The sequence below is a fragment of the Raphanus sativus genome, unplaced genomic scaffold (assembly GCF_000801105.2).
Source record: "Raphanus sativus cultivar WK10039 unplaced genomic scaffold, ASM80110v3 Scaffold0453, whole genome shotgun sequence".
NCBI lineage: Eukaryota > Viridiplantae > Streptophyta > Magnoliopsida > Brassicales > Brassicaceae > Raphanus > Raphanus sativus.
Genome location: NW_026615771.1, coordinates 10,419 through 37,072, shown reverse-complemented (window position 1 = coordinate 37,072; position 26,654 = coordinate 10,419). Strand labels below are relative to the sequence as shown.

The 26,654-nt window shown below is 29.4% G+C and overlaps 1 protein-coding gene and 3 long non-coding RNA genes across 8 annotated transcripts; all 4 read right to left on the bottom strand.

Annotated features, from left to right (window-relative positions):
* Window positions 1–1,251: 1,251 nt before the first annotated feature.
* LOC130502221 (uncharacterized) lies at window positions 1,252–2,614 on the bottom strand. The gene is made up of 3 exons (XR_008940183.1): window positions 2,403–2,614; window positions 1,743–1,809; window positions 1,252–1,681 (listed from the first exon to the last, which is right to left on the bottom strand). It is a non-coding gene; the product is annotated as an uncharacterized LOC130502221 (long non-coding RNA).
* An 11,043-nt stretch (window positions 2,615–13,657) lies between these two features.
* On the bottom strand, window positions 13,658–14,400 carry LOC108820874 (uncharacterized). The gene is made up of 2 exons (XR_001944406.2): window positions 14,040–14,400; window positions 13,658–13,968 (listed from the first exon to the last, which is right to left on the bottom strand). It is a non-coding gene; the product is annotated as an uncharacterized LOC108820874 (long non-coding RNA).
* Window positions 14,401–15,174: 774 nt separating this feature from the next.
* LOC108819465 (uncharacterized) lies at window positions 15,175–16,479 on the bottom strand. 3 transcript variants are annotated; one of them, XR_001944254.2, is made up of 3 exons: window positions 16,303–16,450; window positions 15,588–16,002; window positions 15,175–15,512 (listed from the first exon to the last, which is right to left on the bottom strand). It is a non-coding gene; the product is annotated as an uncharacterized LOC108819465 (long non-coding RNA). The 3 variants fall into 3 exon arrangements; XR_001944253.2 differs by having other exon boundaries at window positions 15,588–15,800; window positions 15,897–16,448; XR_001944252.2 differs by having other exon boundaries at window positions 15,588–16,479.
* A 7,799-nt stretch (window positions 16,480–24,278) lies between these two features.
* On the bottom strand, window positions 24,279–25,227 carry LOC108821635 (iron-sulfur cluster assembly protein 2-like). Of its 3 annotated transcripts, none has more exons than XM_056996967.1 (3): window positions 24,882–25,227; window positions 24,757–24,811; window positions 24,279–24,563 (listed from the first exon to the last, which is right to left on the bottom strand). In XM_056996967.1, the coding sequence occupies exons 1-3, from the start codon at window positions 25,159–25,161 to the stop codon at window positions 24,449–24,451; spliced, it is 450 nt and encodes a 149-aa protein (XP_056852947.1). In that variant the 5' UTR covers window positions 25,162–25,227; the 3' UTR covers window positions 24,279–24,448. The 3 variants fall into 3 exon arrangements, with proteins under 3 accessions (XP_056852947.1, XP_056852948.1, XP_018450134.1); XM_056996968.1 differs by having other exon boundaries at window positions 24,279–24,552; window positions 24,882–25,225; XM_018594632.2 differs by having other exon boundaries at window positions 24,437–24,627; window positions 24,882–25,211.
* Between the last annotated feature and the right edge of the window lie 1,427 nt (window positions 25,228–26,654).

Sequence of the window (26,654 nt, the reverse complement as noted above, 5' to 3'; positions counted from 1 at the left end):
TGTTTTGATATTTTACTAGATCATGACCGCGCGACCGCGCGGATTTTATTTTTTATTTTTAACACATAACATATAATCTATAATAGTTAATACAATTTGGAGTTTGTCTTTTATATAATGTAGTTTTATATAATTTCGAGTTTTCTCATTGTTTAAGAAAAATGTTAAAACTGTTTTTTCTATTAATAGTTTTTCATTGGTGTATTAGAGATATAACTTTATGGTGAAAACACTAACATAATATCAAACAATACGATTTGGTTTTGACATTGTGCTTTTTAGGAGTTTTTTCTGAATGTTTTGTGAATGTCCAATGATGAATAGGAAGGCAAGTACTTGTACACACATTTTAGTGGGAGGAAATGAATATTTTCTAACCTATTAAGTTAGATATAATAAATACAAAATCTATTGACACCGAGATTTTAGGTATAGTAGAATAAACTTGGAGAAGAGGGTTTTCCATATTCATGATTTTTGAAATCTGGCAATTTGATTGTCAATATTTGATTGTAACCGAGATTTTAAGTATAGTAGACTCAACTTGGTGAAGAGGTTTTCCAATAATCGATTTTTTTTTTAAAAGTATAAATTGATGTTTTTGAAATAAGAACATCAATTATTATGTATATTCTATTTAGTGTATATTCAAAGCAAACCTCGATATATCTTTAGTATTGAGTTTCAAAAGTTCTGTATCAAGCTACTTAAAATTTAAAGATTCATCAGTATTTGATGCCAAATAATTGTTTTTTAAATCCGATATTGTAGGTTGAGAGTTATTTGGTTAATTGAATCAACTGGTTTAGTTGTATAATGTCTGGCTAAAGATTCGTGTAATATTTGTAATTTTTTGTCAACCTACTCGTGTAATAATATTTATATTTTTAATAACATGTGTAATATTTATTTTTATTTCTATCTATTTATATTTTTATTTTTAAGAACTCAGACTCGTGTAATATTTATATTGGAGACATTTATTGTATTCATTTGACTATAATAAAAGAGAAGGATAGTTATATTTGTACTATGATATAATATAAATATGATAATGTGAATATACTTTAACGAAAAGAATAGATATTTTGTTTAATAGATGTATATAATGTAAAAAATAGATCTTATAGTGGAGTTAAACGATAGATGGTTGATATTTAACTATTTAAGGAAATATTTTAATGAAAGGTTAGACTAAAAATAATAATGTGATGTCCAACTTAAAAATCCACCTAGAAGAAGTTATAATGTTTCTGTTTTAATAAGATAGATGTAATGGCGATGAATGATTAATGTTTAGACAAAGTATAATAAGAACAACTCGAAACACTCAATTCTCATTTTAAACATGGTGACCAGAGTTATAATAGCGAGACCCTCATTATTGGGTATAAGAGTCGAAAAGTGTAATTTTCTTAAAAAATTATAACTTACTCTGTTACTCATTTGCTATAAGACCATGATATGAACCATTTGACGACAAAAAAAATGAACCATTTTGCACCACCAATCAATGTATACTGGTGAATTTAAGAAAGCCGACTATAAGTTCTCCTTAATATTTTCCAATATCATTTTGTAAAATATGTTCGAATTTTTGGTTAAGTTTGTACAAAATGTCCTACTGATTCGGTTTTGGGTATTTGGGTTGTGATTCTAACGCTTAGCTTCATGTACAGATCTGTAGTAAACATTGTCATTTAAGAGAACTTATCAAAAAAATTAAGAGTTAAGACACTCACTATTGTCATCTCCTGTAGACAATATATTGCCGAAGCTTCTTCACGTAGGTCAGTTCTCTTTTGACTCCTGCTTGTTGATAGAAACATTCAGTATCATAGAACAACATGAACTAAAGAAATACAGTGAAACCTTTATAAATTAATAATGTTGGGACTACACCAAAACTATAATTTTTTATTAATTTATAGAGATTATTAATTTATTCGAGATACTAATTGAACCAAAAACTCAATTTGGGACTATGAAATTATATTAATTAATAGAGATATTAATCTATCGATTATTAATTTAAAGAGGTTATACTGTATACAGTTTACAAACTGAACAGAACAACGAACCCAGTCGAACAGATCAGCCAAGAACTTTTAAAACATAAACATAAGAAGGTCAGTAAAAAAGGGAAACAAAAAGACAAAATTCTGGTTCAAGAAAAAGAAGACGACAAAGTTTAAGAAAATTCAGACTTTGGATAAGATCAAACTCTTATTATAAATCTGAGTGTAGTCGTCAAATTAATTTAATTTTTAAATTAAAATTCAGAAACAGAAGCAGCGAAGAACAAAAAAGAGATCTTCTCATGCAAAACAATAACACTAAAAATAGAAAAAAACTTATAATTGAATAAACTGAACAGATAAATTTGACGGGATAGAACATACCTTTTTATAGCTGAGGATTCTCCATGATTCACAGAAAGGAAGTAATGGTGGAGCTATTGTTAATGACAGCATTTAAGACGTCGTTTCGATTGATCCTCATTCCGTAACGTCTCCAGTTTTGGTGGCCGGTAACATGAAAAGAAACAAAGCTTCGAAGGTGATCGTTTAAGGCGGCGGAGTCTTCAAGAAAAAGACCATGTGGGTCTAATTTGTGTACAATCCAGGCCTTCTTAAATTAAACCGAAAACCAAATACGAAATCCAATTAGAAGCCCACAAAAAAATCAGAAGTTAGATGAAATCTAAACTATTAAAACTGAAGTACAATTAGTACTTAATCCTTATTTTTCCCTAATAATTACAGTTGATTGCCACTCCTTCTGATTAAAATTTTCTATTTAAATATATGACATTACACGATTGGGCTCAAAATCTTTGCAAATGGGCTCAAAATCACTTGTGTTTGTTTAAATTCATAGAGACAAAAGTTTTCCATGTTATTTGGTTGATCTGAACCATATTTAACCAATCGTGTATGTTTGGTTATCAAAACAATTATAGATCAAAGTGTTCCAATTTTTATCAAATTTATATTTATATATTTTTGACTATATTTAATCCCTTGATCATGGCAATAGCTCATAACGGAATCGTTTGCTAAACCATTTATACAATTCTTGCGGTCAAATCTTAAAAACCACCACGTTAAGATAGTTGAAATAATTCCACTATTCACATAATAACAAGCACCACATTAAATAAGGTTAAATGACTAAATTAAATCAACATATATCCAGTTTTGACATCTTTTGAGATATTAATCGTGATCTTCTCATCTGTATTATTAAAACTGAAGCACAAATTAGATTTTTTTGGAAACATAGATAATAACTTTTTAAAAATGATTGTTTGAATAATAGGTTTATTTAGAAACATGAATATTAGTTTTAAAAAATCTGTTTGTTTGGAAACATAAATATCAGTTTAAAAAATAGGTTTGTTTGGAAATATAGATAGTAGTATATTAAGAAAATAATGAATTTATATTATTAAGAAAAATTAGAAATCTATTATATTATGAGAAACTATCTATTTGTGTTAACTTTAAAATATAAGAAAAATGAGCTAATCTAATTATCTAAAAATGTCATTTGCTTAAAATAATCATAAAACAAAATTTAAACTTTATATACATATTTCAAATTAAAATAATAATTTAAAGTTGATTTGTATAAAAAAAAAATATATGATAGTACGTATAAAATACTATAATTATATGTTTGATATGTTTTGAAAGGAAAAAATAGATTATGAATTAGGGATGGGCGTTCGGGTACTCATTCGGTTTGGTTTAGGTCTGTTTGGGTTTCAGGTTTTCGGGGTCAAAGATTTCAGTCCCCATTCGGGTATTTATAAATTTTTGTTCGGATTCGATTCGGATTTTCGCGGGTTTGTTCAGGTTCGGATAACCCATTTAAATTCATTATATACTTTGAATTTCTCAAAATATATAAACAAAATAATATATTACATATAAATTTTGAATATCATATATCAGAATACATGAACTTAACATATAAATTGGTTTGATTTAAATATTTGGATAGAAAATCAATAATTATGTTAATTTTTGGTGATTTGAGTATACTTTAACTATTTTAGATATTTACATTTGACTATTTATATATATTTTCAATTATTTAAACCAACTTATAAGTACCATATCTATATATATATATTCTCGATGTTTTTATATACATTAAGTCTAAAAAATAATATATATAATTATATAAATCTATTTCAAATACATTCAGGTATCTGAAATACTTCGGATCGGATTCAGTTTCAGTTATCTAAATAATAAAATTTTGATATTTAATCAATTTCGATTCGGTTTTGTACTTCATTTTGGATCGGGATCGGTCGACTTTTTAGATTCGGATTTTTTTCCCAACTCTAATATTGACATGAAAAACAATATATTTTTTAAAAATATACACCCGCACGGGCGTGCGGGTCAAAATCTAGTCTATCTTATTAAAATAGAAGTACACTTTAAAATTAACACTAAAACTTTTAAAATATTTACAACCTAATGCCACTGAAATAATTAATAAACCTAATATTAAGGATTTTGTCTTTTCCTAATTTAATGCATAATTTCCTAAATTGATTCCACAACAAATTCATGATAAATCTTAAATTTAATGTACATTAATACTATAAATAAGTAGATAACCTCTTTCCATAATTATGTAATATATTTTAATTTTCATATATATATTATACATTAGTATAAATAAAAAATTTAAAGTGAAAGCAAATATTTATACGGAAAAATAATTATACGGTCACGAATCAAGCTATAGAAATAAACAACAACATCGCAAAATTATTTTTTAACAAATTTATTTTAATAGAAATTATATTTCAAAATATTTTTATATATTTTATGTATATATAAATTTATTTTATTTGTTTTAAGAGATATTAAGATTTTGGAATTGGAAAAAATTATGCCGACCCCTATATTATTTTAGTTAGGATATTTAAAATTTATATAAGAATATTTTATTAAACTTATAAATATAATTTTATTATAACTCTAAAGATTAATTTTCAATATAAATTTATAATTAAATATTACAAATACATATAATTTAATATAAACAAAAAGCTTAAAACATAAAATAAATATACGCCCGATTGGGCGGGTCAAAGTCTAGTTTAATGATTAAAAGAGAGTGCCACGTCGCATTAATCCCCCCAAGGAGAAAAAAGCCTCCTTAATTTATAAAGATATGGAATTAGATGTGATCTATTTAGGTAAGTATGATTTAAATTCAGAAAATGCAATAAATACTGAAAGTTAGGATTAATTAGCTTCTTAGTGGCATTAGCTGTAATTACATAGTTAATTTAAAGGGTAATTATATTTGAATTATTAAAAAGGAAAAGGTAAAAAATATTAAAATCATATATTCATTAATTATTTCAGTGGCATTATGTTGTAAATATTGTGTAAATCTTATGGGTATTTCCTATTTTTACTCCAATTTTAATAGATTAGATACTAATTTTCTTTACGCGGCGGTTAGAGAATCAATTAAGAAATTTGTTAGTCCAAAATTAATTTGTTAGGGAATGTTATATTATATAGTATGTTTATTATATACCATTGATTTATCAAATTGAAATTTATTATCTATTTTTTTCTTAAATAAAACCTACGAAATCACCTAATGTGATTCAAATATATATATGGCAACTAATGGTTTTAAATAATGAAGATTTGCTAAAAATCAGTATACTTTCTATCATTTTTGTTTAATTCTTTATTATTAAAATAAATTACAAAATTACATTAATCATATAATAGAAATTTATATTTTTGTATATGTTTTATTTTGAATTTTTGAAAACGAGTATAAATTACTAAAACTGTTAAAAATCTCACATAATCTTTTGTGATCAAGGTTTAAAATTTTATGTAATAAGATACAATGATTATAAACCATATGAATAAATAATTTTATTTTAATAGATGTTTATGTTAATATATATATATCATACGTTTAAATTAAACTATACATCATAGGGGTGGATGATCGGATACCCGTTCGAGTTCGGATCGGGAATTTCGGATTTTTTGGGTATTTCGGTATAGGAATATAATATCCATTCGAGTATTTCTATATTTCGAACCGGATTCGGATATTTTTAGTTCGGGTTCAGTTATTTCTGGTCGGGTTTCGTGTATTTAGATTTTGAAAAAAAAAATCAAAATTTTCATTGCTCAAGTTTCTTATATTTAAAAATCTACCTTTAACTTAATTGTTTTTTTAATTTTCAATTGATTAAATGATCAATATATTTGGAGATAACTTTTTTTAAAAAAAGACAGTAATTTGGTTACTGTTTTGAAATTTTCGATATAATTTTTGTTAATGCACAAACAATAAGTTTGACATGTTTTTCAAATGAGTATTAATCCGTAATTATATGTATATTATCTGATCTAAAAATATGTGTAGCATTAATAAAACCATTTTGAATAAAATGAGAGGAGTGAACTAGAAATATAAGTTAAATATACATATATTCGGTTATCTTCGGATATCTATTTGGTTTCGATATTATCCGTTCGGGTTCGGATATCCAATCTCTGCTAACTTAATATCCGTTTGTTTATTTTGCTACTTTTGTTCGGATTTCGGTTCAGATTTTTCGGGTCAAGTTCGGGTGCGGCTTCAGATATCGGGTAAAGTGTTCATGCCTAATACATCATATGAAAATACATACATGTATTTTGATATTTGCATTGAAAATATATTGAAAAGTTAATATTTTAATTTTGAAATCTTCATTGTTTTTCTTAAATGGTTATAAATTATTGAAATCACTAAACATCCCACATTAAAAAAAATTCATTGGTGTAAAGTTTTGTTACACAAATATGCAAATAATTATAAAATCATATGAGTAAAAACCTCCTTAAATAAATATCCATATTAAAAGTATACTATATATCTATGTTAATATCATTTATATTAATTATACATCATATAAATAGAGTGGCCGTTTAATTTACATGTGCATATCAATTTATTACATAATAGTAACTGATTTCTTAGTTATTTAAGATATAAATATTATTTTATTATTTCATAATATGCAGAAAACATAAAATAAATAATAAATATAAAATATTTATTCTGCACAAGATGTAAATCTTAACTTAAGTACGGATCTCTTTAATAATTTTAAAATTTTATAAATTTCTAAATCTCAGGAAAAAAAAGAACAAAATGAGAATAAACTCTAAAATTAATATTTATATCGAGAAATAAACAAAATGAAAAGCGACAAAAAAAAGAAAAAAATATTGAAGATAGATAGGATTAACACGTGAATGTAAATTTCTTATACCCATAATTAAATTTTAAATTGTTAAATCATGATATAAAACCAGGCTGATATAGTTTTATTGTAACCAAATAATAGGTCTGAGATTCTTCAGCCTAAACATTATGTTCTTATGTGATAAGTTATTTTGGACCTAAAATATTTTTAAAAATGTGATCAACTCATCGGTAAACAAATGATGTAATTAAGAAAAAGGTTTTAAAAATTTGTTCAAGGGCCAAAAATATTAATTTGATCAAGAATATAAATTTTATTTTTTCATATATTATTTTTTTAATAATTTTATATAAATTCATTATGCACAAGACACAAGTTTTATCCTTGTATATATATATTTGCATTTGCTCTCTGGACCCTTTTGATTCATTAACAAACCAATTCATACGTTACTGTACACTTTATCTTTGCTATTGTCATTACTTCTTTTTTTTTGATATTGGCATTTCTTCTTGTCTCGAGCTTAACCTATTGTGCTTTATATTATTGTTGATTGTCAGATTTGAAGGGTTTTTTTTCTTCCATTCAGTAGCCTTCTTCTACAACTCTGTAGAGAGCAAAAGATCCCCATTACGGCTGCACCATTTACATTTATATAGCCAAAATATATGATTTTATATATTTCATGGTTTCGATCCATTTGAGCGAAGCAAATTTTGTATTAATTTAAACGATTTCATACGGTGTGTACTAGAGAAATGGTTCTAAGCAAAAAGCAAATGAAGAAACTCCAAACATACATAAGCGTAATTCCAAATTATACAGAAGCCAAAAATAAATCTGGCACACAGCATATCATGGATCAACCCTTTGCTCCATTTAATTCTCCACGTCAATAGAATGATATCTATCAATCGGTTCTTGTAGTAATTAGAAGATAGAACACATGATTTTCTCCATATGAATAAACCATATGAATAAAATACAACCCTTCCGCGTAGTCATTTAATTCTCCACGTCCCTTACCACGTCATATGGTTTATAATCATTGTGTCCCTTGCCACGTCATATGTTTATTTTTATTTTTATTTTTTTGAAACTAATCATATGTTTATTCATATGGTTTATAATATGGTTTATAAATATCTTCCAGGATTTATAAACCATATGAATAAAATACAACACTACGAGGAAGTGTCTGAATTAGAACACAAGATTTTCTCCAATTCGAAGATGCCTTGGGAGTCAAGAAAGGTGGTGTATTCCAGAAAAGCAGAGTAATAACGAAAGTCTACTAAAACTGTGTGGTTAATAAAAATTTACTACCGTGGGAGTCTCCATCAGTCTTGAATTGTAAAATTAATTGTCCTGATTTGGTCGGTTCATACTTTTTTTTTTTTGTAACTTTTTTTTTGAAAAAAAAAACTTTGAGATGGAATATATCACCATTCACTGTTTTCTTACGTGATTCCTTTTCTCCGTAGCCTTTTTAATACTCATTTTGAATAAATATATACTACTGTAGTCTTAGATTCTAATGCGACAATTATTTGTTTGCGTTTGAATGGTTCTATAGTTTGGAATGTGGTTTTCTTATATCTAAATTATAATGTATCTCTACAGGTACAAAAATTATCGGTCAATGTGGACCAAATAACCAACTCGAGTTAAAAGAAAGAAAAGAAAAAAGAAATTGTAAATTCACGCATGCCTGATTCTTTTTTTATAAACTCATAAATGTATTTGTCATACATGTAAAGAAAGAGAAGAACGAGAAAGCGCCGTGCCGTACGAATATATGAATATAATTTTTATATGTTGTAAGATAAAGCTGCATGCATGCTAACTTTACTTCTGGCTTCTGTATCAAAATCTTAGCCACATGCCATCTTGACTTCTGTCTGAACAAAAACACACACACATTTCCCTCTAAGAAGTTCTCTATGGACACGTGTCACGAGGGGGAGAATTTGTAAGTCAACTTCATTAGACACCTCCACAGTCGCATCCCTTTTTCATGAAAGTTTTTCCCCCATAAAGTCTCTAAAAAGCCTATAAACCAGGAGAAAGAGATAAAAACAGAGGATTTAAATGTCAAGTTTTACTCTTTTTTTTACCGTTTGATTTTTTAAATTCATTTTGAATAAAAGTAGATATATAGGCAAATCATAAGTAACACTTCATCAACTCCTTTTGATCATAGTAACCGAAATTTTATTTAATTTATATACTATATACATTAAGGATTTTTCTGTGCATTTCGGCATACTAGAAAAAAAGTTCTTCATTTTTTTCTTGGTCTTGTCCTCATTTAATGAGAGAACATATATAATTATGTTACATAGAAGTTGCCTTTGTGTCTAAGTTTCTTGTTTTTTTTCTTAAGGAAGTAATAACAAAAAAAAATCCATTTTGTCTCTCTATAATTCAGAGATGATAAATCCCCCGTATCTAAAACATCTAGCTAGTATTTATAATTAAATATATTTAGTGTGCGTTAGTGATAATTTATTTCGAATAATATAGATATGATAATATTATTTTTAAATAAAATAATACAAGGTAAAGTAATAATTTATTTTGACAACTCAGTGAAAGAAGAAAGATTTGTAAGAAAAATTAATATTTTGAGAACAACATCTAATTATAGTTTCAACTACTACTTTACATTATAGTAAACAAACCTGTATGCATTACTCTTACATCCAAGTAATGGAAATTCAAGTTCACTTTATATTTATTATACTATATGTAAATGGAAAACAACAAATATGTAGTCTATAATAAAGATCTAGTGACCAAATAATAATGACCAGAATAAAATTTCACAGTCTACCGACAAATAAAGTGATCAAAGTGCATATTCCAATGTTGTACACTAAGCTTATACTGAAACTTACCGGATTAGGATAGGCAAGAAATTTGAAAAACCATTCAACTCAAAATAAAAAAGAGAGACAAAGAAGAAACGATCAGAAAAAGTGGAATTAGATTGATTCCCATGGCAACTAAGGTCGTGATCTTATTGTTCTTAAATGCAGCTTCTTGCTACCATCTTCCTTGTTCTCCTCATCTTTTCTCTGGTTCTTGTTTCTTTCTCTCTCCCTTTCAGTCACGATGGCTAATTTTCTCACCAAAGATGTATCTCGAACAATGTTTGGATTTTGCTTGGTTAGGGACAAGAGGGCAACTTTTCAACATCTTGGTAAACCTTCCTTCATGCCAAAGCGAGTAATTTCATCCAGGAAGTTGAAGTGTGAAGGAGGAGGAGGAGTTAAAGTGGTGGAGGGAAAAGAAAACAAGGATGATGAAGATCTAAAGACTCTCTACTCCAATGATGAGCAACTCTTTGAGCTTGTCATTGAGTGTGTGATGGACAAGGTCTACATGGATTCTCTTGAAGATCGAGAGCTCAATCGCATGTGGTGGATAGATTTGCTGACGTGGACTCTTGTGGAGATCTTTGAATTTCGTTGGAAACATGAAGATGGTACGTTTGATGGTTATCCTTGCTTCACTTTCAAGAATGTGACACAAGACAATGATGTGCAAGCAACCATTGTTGTTGAGGAGAAAGGTTTCACATACAGAGTTGGAGGAGAGGTGCTGAAGCATATGAAGTTCTATGAAATAATGGAGAGGAAAGCTACTGCTTTGAAGAAGATGATGGAAGAAAAGAAGAGAGATTGAGGAAGAGAAGAAGAAGATTGAGGAAGAGAAGAAGAAGAAGAAGAAGGGGAATAACTGATCGAGCAATATTTTCTGGTTTTCGAGACTTGGTGTTTGGATTTGGTCTTTTTAATTTAATGTCTTTAGATCTAAGTGGTGTGTCTCTGTTTCTGGAGACTTGGTGTTTGAATTTGGTATTTTTAATTTAATGTCTTTAGGTCTCAGCGGTGTCTCTAGGTCTAAGTATGGATTCTCTCTCTTTAATTATGTAATGGGTCAGTTTAATCAAATCATGTAATGGGTCAGTTTAATTAAATGAATGATGTTTTATGAACTTTTAAGTGTAGTGGTCTGTCATTCTACATCTTTCTGAAGTGACAAAGTATGTAATCTCTGTTTTAATGTATTAAGAGCACTATTCAATATCTTTAAAATGAATTTGTATCCAAGGAGAACTTTAAACTTGCCTTCTGAAAAGCCTCTCTGCTTTTGCATCTTGGTTTGGTTCTCACCAATATCCAAGCCGGTTTAATTATTCAAATTTCACTCCAAGCTTGTGCAGAGAAAGAGTATATAGTGAAGAAACATTTGTCATTGACGATTGTGTTGCTATTGGCTGGTTAAAAGCTAGGTGCTCATGATATTCTCGGCCATATGATTCTGCTGCTGGCCGTTCACATGGACTTGGCCACTTCTTGCTTGACCCTCTCCACTCACGGCCAGCTCCATCTCTTGTTCTGTTTTTGTTCCCTCTCTGTTTTGTTCTCTTCACTCTCTGTTTTTCTCTTTACTTGTGTTGTTTCTCTTAACACAAGCTTTGGTTTATTCTCTCTTTACTCTCTTGCATTTGTTGTAATTCAAAACATAAACACTCTCGATGAGAGTAGAAAGAACACTTTGATTTCCACATAGTTAACTTTGGTCAAACTCTTTTTGTTTAGGATTGGATATGTTACAACATTTCATACACATTGCTTATCCAACTTCTTCTAGTCTACGTCCCAAGTTCTTCTGAGAAAAATGACTAAAGGAACATGGGGGAGCAGAAACTTAGAGGTAAAAAACAACATAAGATCTGTTAGAGAAGCTTGTGGTGGACTTTCTCAGAGGTAAGAAGGAGAAAGATATGTACAAGGATCTCACCATGTATGAGTATCTTAAGCTAACACTGAAAGCATAGATGCTGTAACAGAGGCTCATGCCCTGAGGGCTTTTGGATTAATAACAGCTCTTTTACTCTCTAGTGATCACTAGGTCTTTTCCTCTTTGTCTGGATTCAAATGGTACATCTGCTTGTAGAGTGAACTCAGTTGGTGCATAATAGGAATGTTTTGCTCTCTACGGAGTTGGAGAGAAGTTTTCATTACTTGACATATCGTATCTTGCGAGGCTGTGGCTAGTGGATTGTAAAACCTTGGAACTTCCACTGTGCTCCAAGGCTCCAAGCTCAAATATATACCTCACAATCCCTTCTTCTCGAGCCTTGTTATTAAGCATAAGTGAGTAACCAAGAATAGGAGTTAGTACTATGACACCAAATCCACTTCATAGTATTTAGATGAAACCAGTTGTTGCAACAATTGTTAGACAAGTATTTAGATGAAAATAGCTGTTGCAACAGTGTGTTAGCATTACAACAGTCGTTAGACTATAAGATATAACCAGTAAAGAAGGTTTAGTTCAGATGAGCATATAATCAATATTTTATACTTTTAAGTTTCCCGTGAAGAGAGATATGAAACAGAGAGCAACTCACCTCCATTAGAAACAAAATCTTGCAAATTCCAGTTTTATTAGACTTCACAGAGCTTGATGATTCTTGGAGAACACGGGTACTCCATCACTCGTCTCATCTCCCGAGTCTGCACTTCTCTTAAATCACCCTATCTTGTAAATGTTACAAACTTACAATTATCTTGTAGATGCATATGATTCTTCCCACCACAAAGTACATTGGCATGCTTATATTCATACATCATGTGTTATCAGAGGCGCGTCCAAAAGTAAAATCCACAAGAAAATAAAATAACTGATACCTTTATAATTCCTATCAAATTTCAAACGTTATATTATTTTTGAAAATTAAAATGAAAATATATTTAACTAGAATTCTTTATAACCACCATTTTTCAAAATATTTAAATAACCTATACCTTTAAAACATAATCATTCATGTTTTTCTCTTTTAAAGAAACTGTCAAATTTTCAAAAATACCTTCAAATTTACAAAGAAATTTAAAATCTCATTAATAACATTTTAATATTTTTATACCTGCAGATAAACATAAATGGATCAATAAATATTGATATTGGACATACATATATTTACAAGATATGCACTACAAGAAATATCTACATTCTTAGCTCACGATAAACGCTATAGTAGGATTTTCATAATGTTTTCTCTTATGCTATGTCATCGGCAGCCATCATAGATACCACCTCTACGATAGCATTTTTTTTTACGCTATTTAATGTACATATACGATAGCACTATTTGGATGATGTTATTAACTTAATTATAACACTATTTATTTTGGGTTACAAACTTATTATGATTCATATTTCTTGTTATGAGATGTCCTTATACAATAGCATAGATATAATGCTATTCTAAATATGTTTAAAAAATTAATTTTCAGAAAATAATTAAATCAAATTTAAAATAATTTAATTTAAATTAATTTATTTCGGGTTAGTAAAATTGGTTTACACTGAACCAAATATAAATCTTCGACATAATATATAAATTGAAATCGGTTTACAAATAGATATCTGTTTACAATATGAAATCGGTTTACATTACTAAACCAAAGCTAAAAACCCTAAACCTAAAAAATAATCTTCTCAAGCTGCCTACATTGTCTTCTAGCCGTCAACCCTAAAGGTCATGTTCTCTCCGCCGCACCACCACAACCGTGACTGCCACCAGACCACCTTGCACCACCGCTGCGGAGACCACACCTTGCACCATTGCTGCGGAGACCACGCCTTGCCTCCTCCAACGTTTTGCTTCTGCTGCATCCTCCACTTTCCTTTAAAAAATAACTCAAATCAGATTCAAAAGAGAGAGATAGGCAGAGAGAGATAGAGAGAGAGGTCGAACCATTGTGGTTATCTGGCATGGGTTAGGTCCCGCCTCCATCCTCCTTCTAACATCACTCCGGTGCCTCTCTGCCAACGCCTCTACGACACAAACTTACTTGAACAGATCCATCTTCGTGCTTTGGATTTGCCATTTACGAAATCCTCCAATATCCGACCTGGTTCCTTCTAATCGGCACGATTCTGACAAATGATAGTAGAGAAAAAAAGTTATGATACTTGAGAAACAAAGAACAGAGGAGAAGAGATTGGAAAATTTCAAAATTATAAGAGAAAAAGAGAAGATGGATATCGAAGATGAGAGGAGGAGGAAAGATAAAACAAAAAAAAAACATAAATGTAAACCATCATCAACCGTTGGATTAACATCTACCAACGGACAAGATTTTTTAAAAGGGTGATCCACACCTTGTCTAGATGGACCAATAAGAAACAACTTTTATTTATTTTTATTTATAGTTCACGTGAACAATGGGTTTAAACAGAGTTTGGAGGAAAGCAAATGGCTTTACATTTTATGAGATAAAGTTTAAGGTTATCATTTTTATAGATTTGGACTTTAACTTGAAAATATTAGATTTGATTTTTAGATTTATGATGTAGATAATATGTTTTAAGTTTAGAGTTTAGGGTATATGAAATGGAATTATGGTTTATGAAATAGAGTTTAGGGTATAGAATTAAAGTTTTGGAACTAAATATATAGGTCGAGATTAAAATTCAAACATGACTAAACTTAGGGTATTATATTTGAGATTTGCAATTCAAGTTTATAAATATCATTGTTGAACATTGTATTTAGGATATATAGGGGTTGAAGCATGTAGTTAGAGTTTAGGGCATGTTTAGGGTTTAGAACTTGAGGTAAAAAAATATATTATTTTTTTTCTAATTTATTATTAGTGTTAGATTTTATTTTTATCATATTATTTTTTGTGTTATCTTTGGATTTCATGATAAATTGTTAAAATTAAGAGCTTACTGATAAAATAGGGATTTTTTACAAACAGATTTTTTTGTAACAAACAAACAACAGATATACACATAAAAGTTTATATTTCCTTAAATTTATATAACACATTATTCATATACCATCTAAAATATGTTTTTTTGAAGCGTATACAAGGCCATATCTATTGACCAGAATCAACATAACGTTCATATAAAAATAATAGTGCTACATGTAAATTGTCACATGGATCATCTCTGCAATATAAGTATATAACAATCACAACCTAGTATATCTAAGATTTACTTTATTCTACCCCAAACTTCTAGTTCACACACGTATACTGGTATGATCCCTTTGATTGAAAATAGCCCCATGGGGAAGATTTGAATCCACGAACACCACAGTATCCAGCAGGAACTCTTACACCACCAATTATGTACATGCCTGCAATGATGCAAGTGGTGGTGGGGACTCCAGTAAAAACGGATCTGAGATACTTTTGCTCTCTAAAGAATCCATTACCTGCATCCAAGAAGTGATTTCAAATGCTTTCCATTACCCACAACAAAAGAGACAAAATTAAGAGATTTTTAATACCTGGCAAGTGAATACTCTGTATCTACAAACAATACAGAAACAGAGTACGAGGTTACATGATTGGTGCTTCTTGTTGGAACTGTTGGAACTAGAAACAAGGGATTGAAAGAGAAGGGTTTTCGAGTTACATATGCAAGTGTCCAACAATGAGACCAGCAGCTACAAAATTCTTGATGGATGGAAGTCGATCTCCATCACATAACACTCTCGAGTCTTTATTACCAAACAAGCAACAAATTTTCAATTGATAAGTATAGAGAGACGTCATCCACAGAAGCAGTATGGTACACAGAACTTGACAGTGATTACCCATCCAAGCATGTGTCATAAGACAACAAAGAAGCCGATGAGCAATCCAATTCACACAAAGCTTCGTTTTTTTCTTTCTTGGTAACACATAATATAATCACCCAAACTCAAAACAAGAAACACAAAAGATACACAATCAGACAATAACTCAATATATACATACTAGCTATTCAAGCTGAGACAAAATCACTACAAATCCCTTGACTCTAAATCGAAAACCATAGAACGATGAATCAAGTATAATGATGTTAAGAATATAATAAAGGGAATCAATGTAAATAACAATACAACGCAAACACGAAAGCAAAGCAACAAAACAGCTCTTAGATTTAAGCTAACAATCGACAGAGATGTCCCAATTTGGACCTCTGATATCTTCACAATCGACAACAATGGATGTGTCAACCTTAATTTCGGAATTGGATTAGCGTATTAGGGATTTCGAGACGGAGGTTGGGGTTGATTTTTTTAGGGTTCTGTGGGAAAGGTGGGAAAATGAGAAAGGAGAGGGGGTATTTCGCGAGTTGAGAGAGGGAAAGTGATAATGTTAGTGTTTTTTAATTAAGTGTCGCGGTAAAGCTAATTTTAGATTTCCGCTTAGTAAAAATCTACCATAGCGATTAATTAGAGCTATTATATAAAACAGAAATTTCAGACTCATCTATCATAGCAGTTCAGTAAAACGTGCTATTATCATGTGCTATCAATGCGGACTTTTTTTGTAGTGATGATAACCTTAAATTTAATATAAATACTCTCGTTTAATTCGTGAGCCTACATATCTCTATAATATTATTTGAGAAGTCAGTTTTCTATGTGTCGCGCTCACGTTAACTCTCATGATGGTTGATTACACGGATACCCTTAATGAATTAAAATTATTATTCTTAAATATTTTTATTGATTTTTTATTTAATTTCCTTTTTTAATTTTTCCAAATAAAATATATAATAAAAGGAAACATTTATAAAGTTTAAAAGAAAATTTACAAACGAAAATATATGCCTATATAATATCAGTTAAATATTTTTATTAATTTTTTATTTGGTTTCCGTTTTGAAATTTTCTAAATAAGATATATAATAAAAAGGAAATATTTATAAAGTTTAAAACAAAATTTAAAACGAAAATATATGCATATATAATTTTATTTCATTAAAAAGGAAATTTCACAAAATAGTAATATTCCATTTAAAAATTAACTAAAACATTTAAAAAGGAAACTAAATAAAAAATCAATAAAAATATTTAACAATCATAATTTTAATTCATGAAGAGTATCTGTGTAATCAACCATTATGAGAGTTAACGTGAGCGCGACACATAGGAAACTGACTTCTCAAATAATATTATAGAGTTTTTAAGAGATATTAGATAATGAAAAATAGATTTAACAGTAAACATCTTCTGATAAAAAATTACAAATATTTTAAATTAAAATAACACGATATACTTCAACAAGGTAGATATATTATATCTTATGATTATTAAAATTATATGTTTTCTTAATATTAAATAATTATTAAATTTGCTTTTAAATTTTATGTTTTTATGTTTGTGGAACCTAACATAACCATAATCAAAATACGAAAGCATATCTGAATTCAGACTTTTAAGATTATTTCAAATCATTTTCAATTTACCATTCAATAAATAAATCAAAGCATAAAACTATTTAGAATTTATAAAATATTTTAATTACTGTAGATATTGATATGTGTTCATGAGTTTCCAAAAAAATATCAGTTACTTATGTATGTAACTTCATATTGATCATTGATAAATATATGAAAGTACATGCACATTAAACGATAAATAAAAATAATTTGATATGATTTAACTATAGTAAAAAAATTATATTTCAGTTTGAATTTGAATAATACATGCAACTTAATATATTCACAACATGAGTAACTCGACTAATCCAACTTATATCTAATATCATAGATTAAACTACAATAAAAATATATAATTTTATGGGAATAACTAATTTTATAAATATAAATTACAGAATGATTCAGAATATATTAACAAATGAAAATAAAATATTAACCAACTGTTACAATTTAGGTTTTTTGTAAAATTTATATATGTAGGAATGAGACTTCATAATATCATCGTTATATTAATTTATTGAATTTGGAATCCGACACTTTAGTTTAAATTTTATTTCATTCTAGCACTATATATCTTAATTTATAAATAATTATCCTAAAATATATTTGCATATAAAAGATAACCAACCAACCAAGCAACCTAAATGCAATAATAAAATTAATCAAAATTTAATATATTTAGAATAAAAAATATTATAATTGAATTCAAAAAAATAAATAAAAATCAATATATCAAAATGATAACTAAATCGACTGTAAAAACAACAAAACTGACAACCTATAACATATTTGAAATCGAATGTCTAACTAAAGTAATATAATATTATTAATATAAATGCATACAATTATAAATTAATATAAAATTAAAAATAAATAGCAATTAATTATTATAGTATATTTACTTTATAAATATTTATATCCGTGCAAGAGCACGGGAAAATCACCTAGTATTATCTACATACGTTATGAACCTATGTCATTTTGTACATAATATTAATATAGAAAATATGAGTATAAGTAGGCTTGGACATCCGAATCTTCAGGTCAGGTTTGGGTCGGATTTTCGGGTCCAAGTCTTTTGGTTCCTGGAAATTTGATAGATATTTATAATTCTTTCGGGTCCGTTGCGGGTCGGATCTTATCGGGTTCGGGTCAGTTCGGATTTTTAATTCTAATACTTGTAAAATAACCAAAAATATTTCGGATCCATATCGAATCCGGATCAGGTTCGGGTATTTAGGATCTGAAAAATACATACATACTATATTTAGTTAATATTTGTCATATATATCTAAAATTTTATATAAATAACTTAAATTAAACTATTAATAATTAAAATAAAACATTTTTAAGTCTAAATTTTAAAACTTCATGTTATTTAAAAATTTTACAAAATAATAACAAATATTGTTAGCAAAAGATATTTCAACTAAATCATAAAATAGAACACATAAAATCATAGTTTTGAATATACATGTTTTTAAGTCGGGCACAAATCGGTTCTTACCGGGTCAGTTCTTTTTGGGTCCGAGTCTATATTTAGGTCGGTTTTTTTTATTCTGATTCTTTCAGGTAAAAGAAATTTATGATCCAAAGATACTTGTAAATTTTCGGGTATTTTCAGGTCGGTTTCGGGTCGGATTTTCGCGTCGGTGGAATGCCATGTCTAAATCCTAAACCCTAAACCCTAAATGATGTGTAGGAATATCTAAAGGTTATCATAAAATTAAAATTTAAATATAAAAAGTACAATTTTATAGTAGGCTTTTAACGACTGTACAGTAGATTATTAATAACAAAAATAAACTAACTTTTACATAATTTTTTTTTTGTTTTTTCTTCTATTATAGTACTTTTTTTCTTGGATTACATAATAAAATTTTCATCAATTGTATAGTAGGTTTTTAACGACTTTATAGTAGGTTATTAATAACAAAAATAAACTAACTGATACATAAATAAATTTTGTTTTTTTCTTCTATTATAGTTTTTTTCTTGGATGAGATAATAAAATTTTCATCAAAACTTAAGGAATCACAAGTTTATGTACTAATAAAAATTATATGAGTAATTTAATCATTTTTTAAAGAAAAATATTAGCTGTTCTGGGTTTTTATTAGATGCATGGTATTAGACTGCGGGTTAATAGCATAATCCTTTTTCCTTTTTCCTTTTTCGGGGGTGGGGAAATGGTGGGGGGGGGGTTGGAATCAAAATGACAAGATTTATAAATAATAAAAATAGGAGCAGAAATAGAAGGTGTTGCATGGATTGAGACAAAAATTTGAATATTCTAAAGGATTGGTATCTTTCACAATCAAGCCAACAATTTGATGATCTGTGATAGTGTTATGTGGGTGGATCATGGAAATAACAAGATAACTTTTCGGATAAAGAATGATTTTCCAATACATGGGTTTCGATATGACAAGATTATAGAAATTATGAATGTCCGATGAAATCTATTACTTTTAGATGTTAAATATGAAGATTTGATTTACATTATAAAATACTTGAAGATCTTACAATTTTCGGAAATACTGTTTGCAATAGACAGTTTTCAATTAATAAAGATGTTGTATACACCGACCAAAAAATCGGCTTTCATATCCCACATAGGAAATTCAACGCTGGAATGAGTTATTTCCTCACTTTACAACCTTACATATTCTAAATAAAATAACACAATGTCAGGCAAGCTTCTACAAAGTGTTTGAAATTCTCTTTTTGTTGTGTAGTATGTTGATTCAATGATTCTATACCACATATTTGAACTTTCGAATTGGTGATTCATTCAGAATAGTATAGTTATTGTTGGCAACAAAAAGGTCAAAAATAAGTTAATCTCTAAAAAGGTTCCTCATCAAGAAATTTATTAATATACTTTTGTTTTAGAAAGAAAATGTCCCAAAAAGTTACATAGAAGGAAAGTAACAAATGAAATGAGTGGAAACCTTTTTAGTTCAGTGGTTTGACTAAATGTTTATTAATGTTTTGGGGATCAAACTCCAGAATACACAAATTTACTCAGATTATGGAGAAAATAATTACAAAAGGTCTTCAACATAGTGCAAAGTATATTGTTGAAATTGGATTTCATAAGACAGCTCGATCAGAGTGATACATGCAGATGTGTATTTTCAAAAGAAGGTAAAATTATCAGATGTATAATCATCTATGCAATGTTTTTGGCGCTGGAATAGCATAATCAGCCAGACATAAAAAAATGATTTCTGTTTAAAAAGATTAAAAATGAATGAAGGTGTTTTTTTTGTCATCTAATGAAGGTGTTTTAGTGGGATATAAACAATGTTTTTAACGAGGACAAGTAAAGTAACGGCCTTTCAAACTGTTCCTTCTTTCACTAATGTAAGTACTTGATCACAAAATGCATTAGGCGAATATGTAATCGGTAACGTTATATCATTATGTAGGTGTTGCAGATCAAAAGTTTACATTTTCTTATACTTTTTTGGACATCTTCATTTTTTTATACAAAAACAGAAATATCTTCCGTGGTGGATTGTTGCAGTGCACATGCAGCCATGCGGACCAAAAAAATTGTGCCAATTTCCACGTACTAAAATTTCAACCCCATGGATAACGACTTATTTTCCGATTGACCCCCAAATAAATGAGAAAATAAATAATTGAACCGAGGTAAAACTTAAATTACCACAAAAGACCCTGAAAAATCAAGAACAGCCGTCACAGTATTCATATTTAATTGTGCACATAGAAAACTCCAAACTAAAACGTTTCCAGCAGAGGAAGTCAAGAACACGGTACAGAGGGGAAATCAATGTAAACTAGTACTAGTTCTATTCTCTCCAGCGATGGCCACAATTAGGGTTGCAGCAAACGAAGAACAGGGTCATTCCTTCTTCTCCTCTTGCAGTAGCCTGCAATATTCAATCACACACACGAGGTAAATAACACAAGAAAAAAGAATAACTAAATGAGAGAGGGGAAGAGTGGGGTCACAGGCAACGTCAGAGAGGATCTGAGTTTGTTCACTAACTGAATAGTGAACCTCGTTTCTGTAAACATAGTTGTCATCCGCTGCTTCCTGCAAAACCGTTGGCCGACAACACTAAACTAAGTAGCAGACCTCGAAGGTAAGGTTAGTAACAAGAGTGCGGCAATCTATCTACTAACAACCGGCATAAAAGATAACTAATTTGGGTTAGAAAATCCAACAATAAGCTAAATTGCACAGCATATGATCTCTCATGGCATCTAAATGCTATTGAATCATGCATTTGTTCAGAATGAATGAAATGTAAGCATTATCATAACCAATCAGGCTCAGTACCTCTGTAACAAGGACTATGAGCTGGACTGTGGATTCTAAACTCAGTTAAATTCTCGTCTCTCGTGTTTTAATCTCAACTTCTTACATTTGAGGCAGACTCTTAAGAAAAGTACAAAGAGGAAACAGCATCAGTTTATCAAACAGCAATAGTGCGTAGTGGCATCGTTAAATAAACCTCTTACAGATACACCAAAAGAGTTTCAAATCACATTAAGGCATAAAGCCATGGAACACAAAATTAAACGTGGTGATCGCAATTACGGCAGGCGTAGAGGAGTATCGATTGCTCCCTGTCTTCCTTCGGATATAATATGTTATTACTGAAACAAAGAAACATACAAAAATAAAATCAAAGGTTCGTAAGATGGAGAGAAAGATAGGAGCTTTTAGTCGATTTGACAGCATAGGCAAAACGACAGAACTTCGACGAACTAAGTGGCAGTAGCCGAAACGGATTCAGACACGACAATGCTAAGAGATGAAAACCTAAAATCAGAACTTTGAGTAGAGGAAGCAGAAGAATTGTAGGAACAGATTTGTTTATACCATTCGCGGCAGAACTTCATGGTACTCATCTCCGCTCAAACTTTCTGTTAGCTGACGAGTAACTCATAGAGAACTTCTCTATAGAGAATGAAGATGTATGGAAACAATGGATCTCCCCGGCGAATTACACATTGGGGGGACCTTTTCACAACCCTATTGTTGACGAGGAAAGAGTAAGTAACTGTCTTTATGCATTCTCTGCTATAGGGAGATACAAATGATTACAACCTACTGTTGAAGAGGAAAGACTATTATTCGCTTTTTGACAAAAGAAGCATGAAGCTAGAACTGGGGTTTACAAACATATGTTGTACTTATGCTCCATTGATCAGTGAAACACTTTCTTCGATCTTTTCTTCTTGCTTTACTGTACTAGTTCCGTCTTGGTATTATTACTGACACTAACTCTAATGTCAGTTTTTACAGCTATTGCTAAGAACTTCTTGGCCGTGGAAGTTTTGAGGAAGTGGAGTACATTGCGTAGTCAGAAAATTGTCAATAATTGCCCTTCTAGCTATGAAGCATATGAGTTTTCAGAAATGGGTGCTTCAAGAACAGTTTTAGTCTTAGGTCCATAATCTTAGATAATGTCTTGTAATAGACTTTACAGAGGGAAATAGGTTTATATTCACAGACTATTTTAGGGCTTAGAATTTTTGGAATTATTTGTACTGAAAAATAAAATGACAATAAATGAATTATGTTTTTATTTTTTTTGTTTTAAGTTATTATTTTATTTACATAAACTATGTCTCTAATTTCGTTTAACTACGTAACTTTTCACCTACTGAAATTAAAATTATTTTTTTAGTAAATCAAAGTAAACAAATTTTCAACCATACACAAAAACTCAGTTATTTTAAATTTTTTTTTATAATTGGTACAAAATTATTGTTGATTAACTAACAATAAAAATTGGACTATAATTATTATGGTAATAAAGAAATGATTTGATGTATTGTTAAAGTAATAAAATTAATAAAAAATTTAAATTTAATGAAAAAAATAAGTCTATTCTATTAAAATAGAAGTCGCAACTTCATTTCATAATATATTTTATTAAAATGTATTTTAATAAGACAAATAATATATAGCATCTTTGAACTACTTTAATCCTAATATATTTTGATATATTTTCATTTAAATAAAATATATATATATATATATATATATATATATATATATATACATTTTTTTTCAAAAAAAAATTCGAAAAATCTATTAACAAGATCTTAATTTTCAAAATTATGTAAATATTTTACTAATTCCATAATTAGTTTTGAAATATTATTATACATTAATATATTCAGTATCTTTTATAAAATAAAAAATAAATATTATATCTTATTTTTATCTATTATATAATCACAATCAATCATGTTAATTTTATCATATTGAACTTAATATGATAAAAATTATATTAAATTTATAAATTTTATTTTTATAAATATAAAATATTTATGTTGAAAGTAAAATATGATGACAGAACGGCTTAACATTAGCAGACTATATACTACATGTATAAAAATTAACATATCTTTCACTTTTGTAAATACAATAATATATTGTGTAAAATGAATAAACATAGAATTAACATAAATTAAATAAACAATAATTGTCAAATTTTTTTTTTTCATCCATATATTAATATATTTAATAACTAAATGCAAATATAATAAATAAATATATAATAAGAAGCAACAAATACGTACGACGGTTTAAATAGTAGATTATTTAAAATATGCAAACTATACATTATTATATTTGAAATAGCTTTATAAATATTTAAATATATAATTAAAGTTAAGATGTATATTACTAATGATCTAAATAAATATACATGTATATAAAACCGAAAATAAAATCTGCACGGTTGTGCGGGTCGAGATCTATTGATAATTAAAGTAATAACTTATTGAAAAAAAGTAAATTTTATTTATACTTCAGTATGATGATCAAGATCACACTGCAACGTTCCATTAAAAAAAAAACTCAGGACATGCCAGTCTAATAGCTAATAAACATTATGAGTTACTTGTTGGAAGCAAGTAATTAAACAGTACACATGTAAGAAATCATAGATCATCATCCGTAGAATCAAGCCACGGAGGCATCGGCAATTGCTTTCTTCTCCTTGTAGTTTTGGACGGCGGACTTGATGGCGTCCTCAGCAAGCATACTGCAATGCAGCTTGACGGGAGGCAATCGAAGATGTTTTGCGATTTCCATGGAAAATTAGAGCACACTAGTATTACTGAGAAATTCAAAAATCATGTAATCATCATCATGTATACATTTTAGATCAAAGTTTTAAACCAAATATCATATCACTAGCTAGACTCAATTCCAAAAAACTGAAACAGAGGCATAGAAGGGCACTTACGCGTTCTTAATGGTCATAACTTCCGATACCGTTTTGCCCTTGATCCATTCAGAAGCTGAAAAAAAAATACATATATATAAAATGAAAATCAAACAAAGCAAGTCTGCTCAATGATAAAAGCATACCGACGGAAGAAGCGGCGATGGCGGCTCCGCAGCCAAAGGTCTTGAATCGAGAATCAGTGATGTGACCGGACTCATCGACCTTAATCTGGAGGGTCATCAAGTCCCCGCAGGCAGGAGATCCAACCAATCCTGTGCCTACGTCAGGATCGTCCCTCTTGAAGGACCCAACATTCCTAGGATTTTCAAAGTGATCTATTACATTCTCGTGGTAGAATCGGCGCCCCGCCGTCGAACTCCGTAGCCCTAGAAAAGTCTTTTTCGCAGTTTGCTTCAGCATCATTGGCGGAGTCTTATTTAGGGTTTCGTTTCCTTCTGATAAGTTCCTTTGACTCGTTTATATATGGGAAATCAGTTGAGATAACCATACAAAAAAAAAACATAATTCATTATCCAACCAAAGTACCCTCTCTTCTCTTTTTTTTTTCTTATCTCTCTCTAACATTTTCCCTACAAAATTGATTTTACTTTTTTTTTTGGTTATATCACAAATACACCCTTCATATATCTTGACAGTATAATATTGTTTACCTAAAATTTTCAATTAGAAAAAAAAATTTACATATATTTCAAATTACCAAAAGAATATGTTATCGCAGTTATTAACCAATTTGGTTTGAATTTCCAAATCCATTAATATATACAAACCACTAACACCAAACTATCATATTTCATGAGTCTACATAAAATTTAGCAGTCAAATTTATTTCATTTCCACTGGTTTAACGTAAACACACTACACTTATAAAGGCTTTATTGGTTTTGTAACTATCAACGGCAAATATTGCGTTTGTTGTTTGTGGTACTAGCGGTTGTTGATGAAAATTCGTCCTAGAGTCGCTCCGCCGACGGGAACACTTAGAGGATTTCCCAACACGTCCATTTTACATTAGTTATAAAAATGATCTAAACTGTTCCATACCACTCCAACCCCCCCCCCCCCCAAAAAAAAAAATTAAAAGGTGGGTCCCGACAGCATTTGATGTTTTATACAATAGCAAATTGTCATCATTTAAAAAAAATGTTTTAAAATTAAACTCTGTTGCTCTGCGGCAGTGGAATCAAACTCTGTTGCAGATGCAATCGCTACAAGGAGGTAAAATTAAGAAAAGGCTCATCTTGATTGGGTGGTAATCAACGACATACTGGATCTGGCAGGAGAGGAATAAAAGGCTCCACACGCAGCAATATCGCTCCCCTGAAGTGGTAACCAAACTGATCACCCGCCAGATCACCGATCTCTTCCTCAGCTATCGATTCAACTCTCAAGCGGTGTCTTCTAGGTACATGCAAGCTTGGCTCTCGACGCAAAACTAAAAAGACGACGGTTCTGATACTTGGGTTTGGGCCTCTGATCTTTACTATGGGTTACTATTTTCTATTCTATGTTTTCTATGGGTTGTATGTTCTCTATGGGTTTCTATGGGCTTTCTAACTTGGGTATGGACTAGAGCTATGCATATAGGCATGGGCTTGTAAAAGACATTTTCTTTCTTTCTTATAAATATATGCAAGCCGTTCGTAAAAAAAAAATGTTTTACTCAATAAAGTAATCATTTTAAGTTTGATAAGTATTACGTTGATTTATAATACTTTTTACGGAATAACATATGTTCAGTTGTGTCTATAATATTTTGTATTAAAATTAATCATATATAAATATAACTATATAATCATTAAATATAGTAATCTGTTTATTTGGTCTGTTTTGTATTTGTTTTAATTTATCTTAACAAATTTAAATTTAAAACGGAGTAATACATCTTTTAACATGTC

Bases quoted from the DNA above. Each gene is read 5' to 3' on its own strand.
- LOC108821635 (XM_056996967.1), bottom strand. From the start codon at position 25,161: ATGATGCTGAAGCAAACTGCGAAAAAGACTTTTCTAGGGCTACGGAGT. The intron at 24,812-24,881 runs GTATGCTTTTAT...TTTTTTTTTCAG, and splicing joins CATCGCCGCTTCTTCCGTCG to CTTCTGAATGGATCAAGGGC. The intron at 24,564-24,756 runs GTAAGTGCCCTT...CCTCCCGTCAAG, and splicing joins GTTATGACCATTAAGAACGC to CTGCATTGCAGTATGCTTGC.